A 12359-nucleotide genomic window follows, 5' to 3' on the forward strand; every position below is an offset into this window, starting at 1 on the left:
GCTTGGTTGTACATTTTCTTATTATATATCCTATTCATGAAAGGTGATGAGCTCCTGCAATTCCCACTGACTTAGGCTCTTAGAGCTGGGTCTATTTATGGCATGTTATGTACCTGGACAAAGGGTGCTAAAAAAAGAGCCCAATGTTTCCACTTTCCCAGTAACTAGTTGATAGTTAACTTCTTTCTGGTACTCTGCTGGGGTAAGCATACTCTCAGACAGCACTCGTGCCTGGTACTTTCCTAAAACAAAACAAAAAAAGCTCTTTTTAATTTAAATTTATATTTTGAATGCAGTTTAAATTAAAGTAAAATTTCTCTACATAATTGATAAAATAAACAATATCTATCAAAAGGCATATCTCCCAAAACAAGAGTAACAGAAATCAGCATCTCTCTCTCCCCCTTTTATGTTCCCCCTCTATTGGTCTCAAGAAGAATGTTTTTAAAGCAATATATGGAAAAGACTGTAAGAAACAGGCTTGGCTTTGTCATTCATCTGAGTCATACTGCTTTCCAAAAGTACCCATAGATATTCGTTATTTCATAGATATCCAAACCAATTGTTCTGAGTAAAGCTGCAGAGTGCCAAGAATTCTTGCCAATACTGTATTATCGACGGAACCTGCATAGAACTTCAGCTGTCTTAGAAAGAACATAAAGAAAAAAACCCCACCTTTGTGAAAATGTGAACATGTTGCTCAAACCTCTCCTTAGTGGAACTCTTCCAATCACACACAGAAGTCAAGCGGTAGGACTAAATTTTCAACATGGCTTCAGTACAACCTCAGAATTTGCACGTGCTTTAGCATGCATGCTCAAAGCCCTCTTTTGCAAGCACTGACAAGCAAAACATGTTAGCAAGTAGCACGGGCAAGGTCACCCATACACGAGCAAGGGTGTGCAATAACATGCAAGCAAGTTAGGCCAACTGACTCAGAAGAAAAAATGATGGCATTTGCCAGGTGTGCCCCAAGCTTTTTACCTAGGAATCTCACCTGTTACCACAATGCAGGAATCTAATGTTCTGTTTCTGCAAGCACATATGATCACCACGTAATTCGTCTTCACTAGCTTCCCTTCAGTGAGCAGCTTAAACATTTCGGTAAGTCCCTCGGCGAGAGAGTAACTGCACTCGATGATATGGACACTGTCATTGGAAGAGCTGGCTGCCAGCCCTGCTAGCCACGGAAGCTGGGCAGACGTCATTAGAGCGATCTGGCTGGGAACTGGAGAGAAAGCCTGTGGAATGGCCTGCTGATACTGACGGATTTCAGAGAGGTGTGACTCCCTCCATGAGCGCATGAATATGTGTTCCAAATCCTCAATCAAAGGGACCTGGTCTGGAGCTAAAGAAACGTCAGCATTGGAGGCACATTGTAAATCACTTTAAAATGATGTTGAACCAAAAATCAAACCCCTTCCCATCTGAAAAATACTGCAAATTAAAATCCTTTGAGGACTGATTTTTGCTTTGGTTTTATACATGCAACTCCATTATCCTCGCTGGAGTTACACCTGGTTTATGGCAGAGTCAGGCCCTTTGCCCATATAAAAGATTTAGGGCCAGACTGTTGTTCACACTGCAGCCCCATATAAAGAGTCCCACCAGTATACATGGTGGATCAGGACATGGTTTGGTGGGGGAGTGGAGGAGCCTGGCTAGTCTTTCAAAGATATCATGGTCAGTGTAAATTAGAGCAACCCTCAGCATAGTAGGCTTCAACAGCCCTACCAGTCAGCGGGAGCAAATCTGCCATATAGCCACTTATATTCCATCCTTGGTTCCTATATAGAGCAGAGATCTTCTAGACCCAAACCTCAGGGTCTTTTATCATTTCAACAAAGACGTCTTATACCAATGCTGGAATACACAATGGGGATTGAATTGATTTCATATCCAGAAAGAATCATTACAACCAACTAGTCAGACAGTCTATATGATACACGTGACAGAATTCCACCCAGTGATTCGCCATCTAGCCCAACAGATTATGGAAGATATACTCTAGATCAGCGACAAAGATATCCAAGAGTCAATGAACATTTTTGGCAGTCCTGATTTCAAATGGGAAATAGAATGAATCTTACTAAGGTCTTAGTCCCTCGGAAACTGTAAGTGCCCAACACGTCTCAGCATTTGGCCCTATATTTTTATCAAGACTCAACAACCAGCTCTTTCACTACAGCAGGAGTCCCTTTAGTTAATATAAAAAGCACCTAGTCTAAGAAATCTTAGTCCTTATTCACCAATGGCAAAATATATTAACTCTATTCCAAGATTCTACACAGGTGAAAAAAAACAAACTCACCTAGTTGTACAAGGTAATAGACGGTTAGTAAAAGCTGCATTTCCTCTGAAATAGGCTGTATTGTAGAAGCACCATACTGTTCATAAGCCCTAGACATGGACTGTGAATTTTTGTAGCAGGTGTACAAAAGAGGGCTGACTACAATGTCATTAAGGTTCCCACAAAGATAAGGGAAGTTCCCATGACCTGCAATATAAACAATATTTGCACCTGTCAGATAAATTTAATGTAATAATTCACTGTGCAGACACCACACATATGACTAGTTTTAAATGGTAACAGCTTGAATAATATTTCCGTGCTCAGGTGAGTCAGAGAGAGAGAGAGAATAAAAGCAGTAGGTGAACCCCTTGGCTCAAAGTGTTGTGTACCCTTAAGCTATGTTTACACTACGAGTTTTCGTGGCAAAAAATATGCAAATGAGGAACTCATTTGCATGAGTCCCGATCTCATTCGCATATTTTCTGCTGATCCGTTTTTGCGCAAAAACAAGCAGTGTGGATGTTTTCTTTTTGTGCAAAAACCTCTTTTTCCACAAGATCATGTGTGCTGTGATTCATTCTCCCAACCTCTTCCAGGGGACAACTCTGTGGGAGGCATTTTGTTTTAGGAAGGTTTTTACTTGGTTGTTTTTTGCAGGAGGAGCTGCTAGATTTTTTTGCACATGCTGTTGTGGTGCTTAGTTAGAGAAGGCTGGTCAAAGAAGTGTACCTTGCACTTGGATTGTTTGTGATGGCCCTTAGTCCCTGTGGGGGCTCATGTCACAGTCTCAGATCAGCTTCCAGCAAAGCTCTTATCACAGACCAGCTTTACCCTAGTTCCCCAATGCAGAGGAGCAGAAAAATTAGCCATGGTCTTCATCCAGAGCTTTAGGTGATTTTCTAGTGATGTTGGGCATAAGTCACTGAGCATTTTTAAGATAAGGACTGAGAACATTAGACATAGAGGATAAGAAATGAGGGGCCTTACCAGCTAATGGAGATAGCTTAAGTGGTAGAGGCCTGTGTTTTAAAAGCTGAAAGTCCTTGGTTCTATCCCTACCCAAGGGAGCAAAGCTGTTACAAACTGAAGTCCCATATGCAGATATGAAGTCATGTTGGTTTCAAATGCTCAAAATGAGCCTCCTCTCTGAAAAGAAGAGTAGTGCACATTTATTTAGGGCTCACCTACACAGTGCACTGGGGTGGAATGCACTGTGCAGACCCTTGCTTCCACTCAGTTTTCTTTAGCATAAGATGAGGTAGTTCCATTTAAAACAGTGCTGCATTAATGCACACTAGGGAACTTTCAGTGCATGCCAGCAGGGTCCACGTGGACCATTAGCATGTGACACACTGGTGTATGGTGGATTTTACATACTACCTGGTGTATATTAACCCTAAGACTATATCTCCTCAGCAATTAAACCCTTTTGGCTGGTTCGTGCATGCTGGCTTGAGCTATGGGCCATTTAACTGCAATGTAAACATTCAGGCTCCAACTAGAGCCCAAGTTCTGGGACCCCACAAGGAGATAAAGTCCCACAGCCTGGCTCCAGCTTGCGCCTGAATATCTACACAGCAAGTTTTAGTCCAACTGCCCAAAACCCATGAGCCCAAGTCAGCTGAGCCTTGGCTATGCCATGAATCTTTTTTTCCAGTGTAAATGTACCCGAGGCACTTCATGGCTGGACTTCAAAGAAAATAATGCCCTACTATCTAGACAACATTTTATATGAATAGACTGTGCAAGTTTTACATCTGTCCTTCACAATGCACCAAAGATGCAAGGCTTTCTAAAACTCCCCCATTTTACCCCAACTAATACTACAAGTGTTCCCTAAAGTACCTGATAGAACCATGAGGTAGATAATGTCTACTTCAGTCTAAACTGAGATGTAATCACTGAACACCAATTACAAATTTAAGTTTACAAAGGCCAATGCACTAATTTACAGTCTTAGACTCCTTAATTGTTGACCAATCTTGTTCCTATTGCAGTAAATGAGAATTAAGCATTTGATTTTAATGGTGGCAGAATTACACCCTTGAGCTTTGTTTTTTTACTGTTTTTGTTTTAGGAAGGGTTTTTTTTAAGGGAGGGAGGTTGATTGAGTTTTTGTTTTACTTCTAATAATTATAAAGTTAATTAGTTAAAATTTGCACATATAAAATACTATATGAGTTTGTTCTTATTAAATTTCCTTTAAACCTGTGTCCAGTATACTTCAAGTATAACGGTGGGCCCACATCTTTGCATCTCTTACACACATGAATGGCTTTTTTTACCTTTAAATATAACTGGTTTCGCTTTACATATTTTCAGCAAGTTATCAGGAACGGAAACTGGTTCTCCAGAGGCCACCATTGGAGAAGAAACTGGTCCCATCACAGCAGAATGTGTCAAACATGATAGGCTTCCTATATCTAAGAATTAATTCATAATGTTAATACAATCAAGTAATAACAATATTGATGCAAAAATTCACAAGATTGTATGAAGAGTATTAAACACCAACCAGCAATCTGCATTCAAGATCAATCTTCCATTCATTTTGCACTTACAATACAAATGATTCATGAACTGCCAATAAAGCCTGTACTTATTATGTTAGCTTCCTTAGACTAACAATTACATTTCAAAGCCCCTGGGTATTACATGTGTCTAAAAATTGCAAAATGAGCATGACACATAATGGCCTGGCACAAGCTCAGATAATATGGACAGGTGTGGCTTTATCCACAGCAAACACACAGGATCAGCATTTTCCCTCATTATTAATATCTTCATCAATATTTTAGATTATGGCATAGAGAGTACAATTATTAAGTTTGCAGATGATACCAAGCTGGAGGAGAGGGTCAAAATCCAAAATGATCTGGATAAACTAGAGAAATGGTCTGAGGTAAACAGGATGAAGTTTAATAAGGACAAATGCAAAGTACTCCACTTAGGAAGGAACAATCAGTTTCACACATACAGAATGGGAAATGATTGTCTGGGGAGGAGTACTGCTGAAAGGGATTTACAAGTCATAGTGGACAAGTTAAACATGAGTCAACAGTGTGGCAAACATGATTCTGGGATGCATTAACAGGAGTATTGTGAGCAAGACACGAGAAGTCATTCTTCCACTCTACTCTGCACTGAATAGGCCTCATTTGGAGTTTTGTGTCCAGTACTGGGCATCACATTTCAAGAAAGATGTGGAGAAATTGGAGATGGTCCAGAGAAGAGCAACAAAAAATTATTACGGGTCTAGAAACCATGACTTATGAGGGAAAACTGAAAGAATTGGGCTTGTTTAGTTTAAGAAAAGAGAAGACTGAGAGGGGACATGATAGCAGTTTTCAAGTACAGGCAGTCCCCGGGTTACATGGATCCGACTTACATCGGATCCCTACTTACAAACGGGGTGAGGCAACCCCTTACTAGCTGCTTCCCCCCAGCAGACCAGGGAGATGCGAAGCTAGCGCCCCCCACAGCAGACCAGGGAGACGCGGAGCAGCTTTTCTCAGCAGACACCTCAGCTTGAGAATAAAGGACTGAGGGAAGTGAGGTGTGGGAGAATAGAACTGAGCTCTGGAGAAATGTTTGTCTAGAGTTTCCCCTACAATATGTACCAGTTCCGACTTACATACAAATTCAACTTAAGAACAAACCTACAGTCCCTATCTTGTACGTAACCCAGGGACTGCCTGTATCTAAAATGGTGTTTCAAGGAGGAGGGAGAAAAATTGTTCTCCTTGGCCTCTGGAGATAGGACAAGAAGCAATGGGCTTAAATTGCAGCAAGGGAGGTTTAGGTTGGACAGTAGGAAAAATGTCCTGTCAGGTCAGTTAAACACTGGAATAAATTGCCTAGGGGGTTGTGGAATCCCCATTACTGAAGATATTTAAGAGCAGGCTAGACAGACACCTGTCAGATGATCTAGAGAGTGCTTGGTCCTGCCGTGAGGGCAGGGAACTAAACTCAATGACATCGTGATATCCCTTCCAGTTCTAGGATTTTATGATTAACATATTCAGGGGGGTTGATTCTAAGGGAATGTTCTTGCTATAAATACCTAGAAAGGGAAATTAAAAGCATTACACATTTTGTTAAGTTTTTAATGTCCTGTTTTTTACAGCAATACTACTAACAACAGTAGATAAAAAGACTATTTGAAGGAAAGCTAATAGATGACAAAATCAATTTCAATTTCAGATTAGGTACCGAGGTACTTTTGAAAATCATCTGAGGCACCTAGATAGATATTTAGGCTCCTAAGTGCCTTGTAAAATCCCGCCCTTCACTCATTATCTTTTAGACAAAAAAAATTCAGCTAACTTACCATTTTTATTTCTATTTGGAATCTGTGGGTTGGGCTGCAGGTTCCAAGTTTCAGTAGATGAGGGTGACTCTGGGGACCATCCTTTGTGGCGCTTTTTTGGAGGCCCTGAATTTGTTAAAGTGCCTGGGTAATATTAATATTTCAGAAAATTATGAATATGCAAAGAGGAGGAATATTTTAAATTGTTAAATCATATGCCTGACATTCCAGTATGATTTTTAATAGACCAGCTCTAAGCACATGTTAATTATTGTACTAGATTGCATCAGACATGAATATAGATTCTCTAGTATGCATATGACCTTTATTTTACTGTGCTATGTTATACCTTAATAATGTGAATGGTCCAGTGCATTGTAGCATAGTTAATCTAGTTTAAAGCACTGAGAGTTCTGTGGAAACTATACTAGCATTGATTGATATATTCTTAACCTGGAAGCCAAGAACATATAACTCCCTGTATTTCCAGATACAAGGCTCAAAAAGAGCATATTTAGCTAATCAGAGACATAGGATAAAATTTGTCAAGGTGGGCATCTTAAGAGACTGAGCAGCTGGCTCCCACACCTTTGTTTGCACTATCAATCACTATACTAAGCCACATTTATGCTGAAATTCCTGGACTTCGATTTCTTGTGTTTTCCTGCATGTTTCTGCAGAAACATTTTCCAGAATGGTAAACTTGCACTGTTAGTAGTAACAGGCATTTCTGACTATGGAAATTAAGGATCTTTTAGGTTTTGCTCAGAATCTTGCAGTACTGAACTCTTAATTACGTAGCTGAAGCCGAAGTACCTTAACTCGGCTTGTGGCGCTATGTACACAGCAGGAAGTCAAAGGAAGAACATCCTCCCTTAATTTTCCTTATTCCTCATGAAATGTGTATTACAGAAGTCAGAGTAAGAAGCCCATTATTCAGAAATTATTTTGAAAAAATAGTTTTGCTGTGTAGATGCGAATTAAGTGTGCATTGTAGACATAGCCTTAATCTCTCCCTACTTTAACGTGCAAAGGCACCAGCACATCATAACACCTTGCATCAAGGTTAGTCCCATGTATACTTCAAAACCCGAGTTTGTGTCTTATAGATTAAAAAGAGTTCTGATTTTTTTGTAAAAGATACTGTACAAAAATAAACTACAATATATGTGAAAAACCGATACACCTTCAGATCTGGAATAAAATTATTCACCAGCACAGAGGCAGTAGGTACTAAAAAGATAGCCTTTTGTCCTTTATATTCTCCCCACATGAGGGCAATATATGGCCATTTGTTCTATTTTCAATTACTTATCTTTCCAGCATAATCCATAGCAGAAGGCACAATTTCAAGAAGATCAAATCAATATGATGCACTTATTTTTGCAAATCCCCAAATCCTGTCAGGTCTCCTATAGGTTATATAATTCACTAATCTCTGATGATTTCCTTCGTGAAATGAGAAGCTAAGTGCAAGTCCATTTTCTAATGAGCAAGTGCCCACCCTTCTTCAGACACAAAGTGGTCCAGAACTGAGTCAACATGGAAACTGAACTAAACTGAGGCATGCTGACAATGCAATTTGGAGAAAATTGCCTAAAATTAACCTGTAATCCAAATTACTGTTCTGATTCCTACAGAAGCAATGACATCACTCACACCTTTTTTCTGAAAGTTAATAAGGAACAGGAGATGTTATTATTACACTGACGCCTGGGAGAACAGTCTGATCCAGAAACAGAAGAATTTATGCCAAATAGAACGCTCCAGTTTCCCCTCAGAATACACTATTTGGATTTGGTTAAACACAAAATTTAAAGGTACCTAAGACTGATGGTCTTGTCAGAGCTGGCAAGTTATTTTTCACCAGCTGTTGTTTGGGAGAATCTTTGCCATTGTAAACAGTTGAACCTAATGCAGCCGTTGAAGGGAGATGATCAGATATTGTGCCTGCCAAACACAAAAAAAAAAGTTAAATAAATAACTAGAGAGGCAGCTCCTCAGAAGGTGTAATGAACAGATCAACTGGTGGCTGACTTCAATGAAGCTAAGACAATTTAGATCAGCTGAGAATCTCTCCCCGACCCACAGTGTTCATAGCAATGAGCGCAGCAGGTCCAACTTGGATCTCTACCATGAGTGTAACTCCCCTGACTTTATTGGAGTTACTTGTGGTTTACACATGGATAAGGCCCCAGTCCTGCAATCAGATCCACACATTCAGCCTGCTTGTATGGGAAGCTCATTGCAGGAACGGGCCTTAACAAAAAAGAATCAAATATTGCATCAATGCAAATAAACTTGAGCAAAATTTTTAGTTTATATTTTTTCCCAAATATATTTTAATTTATCAGTTGACAGTGTCATATTAATAAATAGGTAGATATAACTACCCCTAACTCTGTTTAAAACTGTTTCTTCATCTTTTGAAAATATATACATCAGTGATGTCCTAAGGGGATTAATGCTTTGTTCTCAAGAGATACTAGGTTTCCAAATCTCAACTTTTTAATATATTTGGAGTCAGGCTTCTCTCTGATAGACAGCATAAAAATGTCAATGGAGTTGCCGCAGTTCTCAAAATACAAAGACCCATCACACTCAGAAAACACTGAACAATTGATCTCATTAAGAGGAAATCCAGAGAGAGCATTTCACTTTGCATCAGTAAACACCTACCTATTCACCCCAGGAAATGGAAAAACAAGGCCTTGAGAAAGTAAATATTTTAAACACAGAATATGTAGTTATATTTTTATAACTACGAAAACTTAATCTTACTTTGTATAAAATTTAAAACATAAGCCAATGCTTCTATAATCAAAAGGAAAAACAGAAGCTTTTAACATAACTTCCACATAATCTCTGCAATAAACAAGTTTCCCACACAAATCATAAAACAGGCTGAATCAGAGGAACGAACTAAAATAAAACAAGCTGATTTCCAAAGCTTGTGTAGCCAGATAAGCAACAGCTGCAAAATGGAAAAGCCCACTTTCAGCACGTTAAAACAGATGAATCTCAAAGATTTGGCTTGTCCTAGCTATGGAGATGGCTCACTGACTCCAAAAAAGAAACATTTTTTGAACATTAAGCTATTTCTTAACTCTTTTATCAATTACTTTGTAACGAAAGAGCCTTCAAAGCATAAATCATTTTCTTTCTGCAGCTCTAGGACTTTACAGGCAGTCCCCGGGTTACGTACAAGATAGGGACAGTAGGTTTGTTCTTAAGTTGAATCTGTATGTAAGTCGGAACTGGAGTCCAGATTCAGCCGCTGCTGAAACTGATCAGTTTCAACAGTGGCTGAATCTGGATGCCAGTTCTGACTTACATACAGAATCAACTTAAGAACCCCAGGCGTCCCCAAGTCAGCTGCTGCTGAAACTGATCAGCGGCTGATTCCAGGAAGCCGGGGGCAGAGCAACTCTGTCTCGGGCTTACTGTAGTCAGCCGCTGATCAGTTTCAGCAGAAGCTGACTTGGGGACGCTTGGGGCAGAGCAGCTGGGGTGCTGCTGGGTTGCTCCAGTAGCGCCACTCCTTGGCGCTACTGGAGCAACCCAGCAGCACCCCAGCTGCTCTGCCCCAGGCATCCTGATTCAGCCGCTGCTGAAACTGACCAGCAGTGGCTGAATCAGGACGCCTGGGGCAGAGCAGCTAGGGTGCTGCCGGGTTGGTCCAGTAGCGCCGAGGAGCGGCGCTGCGGGACCAACCCAGCAGCGCCCCAGCTGCTCTACCTCAGGCGTCGTGGGCAGAAAAGTCTGATCTGCTGGGGGGAGGGGGCACTAGCTGCGCCCTGCCCCCCCTCCCCAGCAGACCAAGGAGACGTGGAGCAAAGCCGCGGAGGACGCCCGCAGCGGGACAGCCCAGACGCACCGCGGCTGTCCCTCTGTGGGCGTCCTCTGAGGCTTTGCTCCCCGTCTCCTTGGTCTGCTGGTCAGACCAGGGAGATGGGGAGCAAAGCCTCGGAGGACGCCCGCAGCGGGACAGCCCAGGCGCGCCGCGGCTTTCCCGCTGCGGGCGTCCTCCGAGGCTTTGCTCCCCATCTCCCTGGTCTGACCAGCAGACCAGGGAGATGGGGAGCAGCTTTTCTCGCCCCGGAGAATGCGGGCGGCGGGACCGCGGCTCATCTGGGCGTCCCGCCGCTCCCATCCTCCGGGGCGAGAAAAGCCTCATTCGTAACTGCGGATCCGACATAAGTCGGATCCACTTAACTCGGGGACTGCCTGTATTATACCAGTTACCTGATTTAATTAACCCAGACATCCACATTTTAATCATTTTGTGCTGTAATGTGTTTTCATTTACAAACACACACAAAATATGTAGAAACCCAGTGGGTTTCTCTTCTCCAGGTTACCTGTTTGTTGAGTCCCAGCTGCAGGAGCATGTGGGTTTGGGGCAGGAACAAGCTCATTGGTGGTGATTAGTGCAGGGCCGGAACTCTCTGGCAGCTGGAACAAAGTGCTTGAACAAGGACCGGATGAAGCCTGTCGGCCTCTAAACTCTGAGAAAACAAGATCCTTCCATTGAGAAGTGATACAAGAACTTTATCTTTGCAAATTTAAATTAAGAATTTAAAACGAGCTATTTTGATTCAGTTGCTATGATATTTGGAAAGTAGGCACGAATGGTTTGTCAAACATGTCATCTTTTTATTAGCCAATTGCTTTCTACAGCTGCACTTCAGCGATCCCCTAGCTTTAAAGTCTCCTTTGTTCATCTGTGTCTCGTTTTTTTTTCAGATGCCAATCTCTGTGCTATCTAAGCCCTGCAGACGAGAACCAGACCTCTAACAAGACAGTTTCATTATCTCACCTGCTCCTTTCCAGCAGATTACAGACCCTTTGGTAAGAGTTCCTTGTGCATTCCTGACCAGATAATACTTTAAGTGTTTCTGTTTCTTGGGTTGAGTGGTCAGTTTAAGATTGATGTGATTGGAAAATTCAGTAAAGTAGCAGAAGCCCTTCTTGCCACAGCCAACACAATTGCCAGAGAAACCTGATAAAATAAACAATACAAAAGATCTGGTAACAGAGGTGACAGTAGCATGCAGACCTTGGGATGGTGAGTATTAGTTATAAAGAATTAATCGAATACAAACATTTTCTTATTAAATACAAAGTAAGTCAACCCCCCAAATTGCACGTGGCCATCAGGTTTCCTAAGTTAAGCTTCACAGTTAATCAATATGTATCTTGTTTTCATTGTCTATTAATATAGTTTTTTCATTTCGGACCACTTTCAAAAAATTCCATTTACCTTCCATTCCTGTGACCTAGGTATGAAACAGGCTATTAGACTATTAAGGCCCTGATTAACTTTAAATTCCTACTTAAGCACATTTTTAAAGTACTTCCCTTATTAGAGTTGCTCTCCTGAGTCAGGGCCTTTGACAGGACGCATAGCAAATCCCTCTTAGGCAGCTGAGTTAAGACAGCCTTCACCAATTCTGGGGCTAGTCTGTGTATGCAATCGGCAGTATCACAGAATTTGTTTTTAAAACTATTCTATGTATGAGACTGAAAAGACTGAGAAGTTTTACCTTAGAAAGGAGACAAACAGGAAAGGATGTGACAAATGGACAAAGAATGAATGGTCTAGAGAAGATAGACCATGAGGCTCAGTTTCTTTCTAATATTACATGAAAAAAGGGACATTCGGTGGCACTGAAAGATGACAAATTAAAAACAGTATAAGGAGATTCTTTCTTATGAAATGTGTGATTAAATTATGGAACTTATTAATACAGGGTA

General features: G+C 41.1%; 1 protein-coding gene across 1 annotated transcript in view; it reads right to left on the bottom strand.

Moving 5' to 3' along the window:
- The window catches only part of GREB1 (growth regulating estrogen receptor binding 1), a 155236-nt gene that overhangs the window by 63402 nt on the left and 79475 nt on the right, over positions 1-12359 (bottom strand). The window contains exons 8-15 of the mRNA XM_075923479.1: positions 11422-11604; positions 10964-11110; positions 8427-8552; positions 6624-6746; positions 4579-4716; positions 2312-2497; positions 998-1348; positions 114-242 (exon numbers count right to left, since the gene is read on the bottom strand). Coding sequence (XP_075779594.1) covers positions 114-242; positions 998-1348; positions 2312-2497; positions 4579-4716; positions 6624-6746; positions 8427-8552; positions 10964-11110; positions 11422-11604 — 1383 coding nt within the window. The remainder of the gene's footprint in view (positions 1-113; positions 243-997; positions 1349-2311; positions 2498-4578; positions 4717-6623; positions 6747-8426; positions 8553-10963; positions 11111-11421; positions 11605-12359) is intronic.

Source organism: Pelodiscus sinensis, chromosome 3 (genome assembly GCF_049634645.1).
Source record: "Pelodiscus sinensis isolate JC-2024 chromosome 3, ASM4963464v1, whole genome shotgun sequence".
NCBI classification, from domain to species: domain Eukaryota; kingdom Metazoa; phylum Chordata; order Testudines; family Trionychidae; genus Pelodiscus; species Pelodiscus sinensis.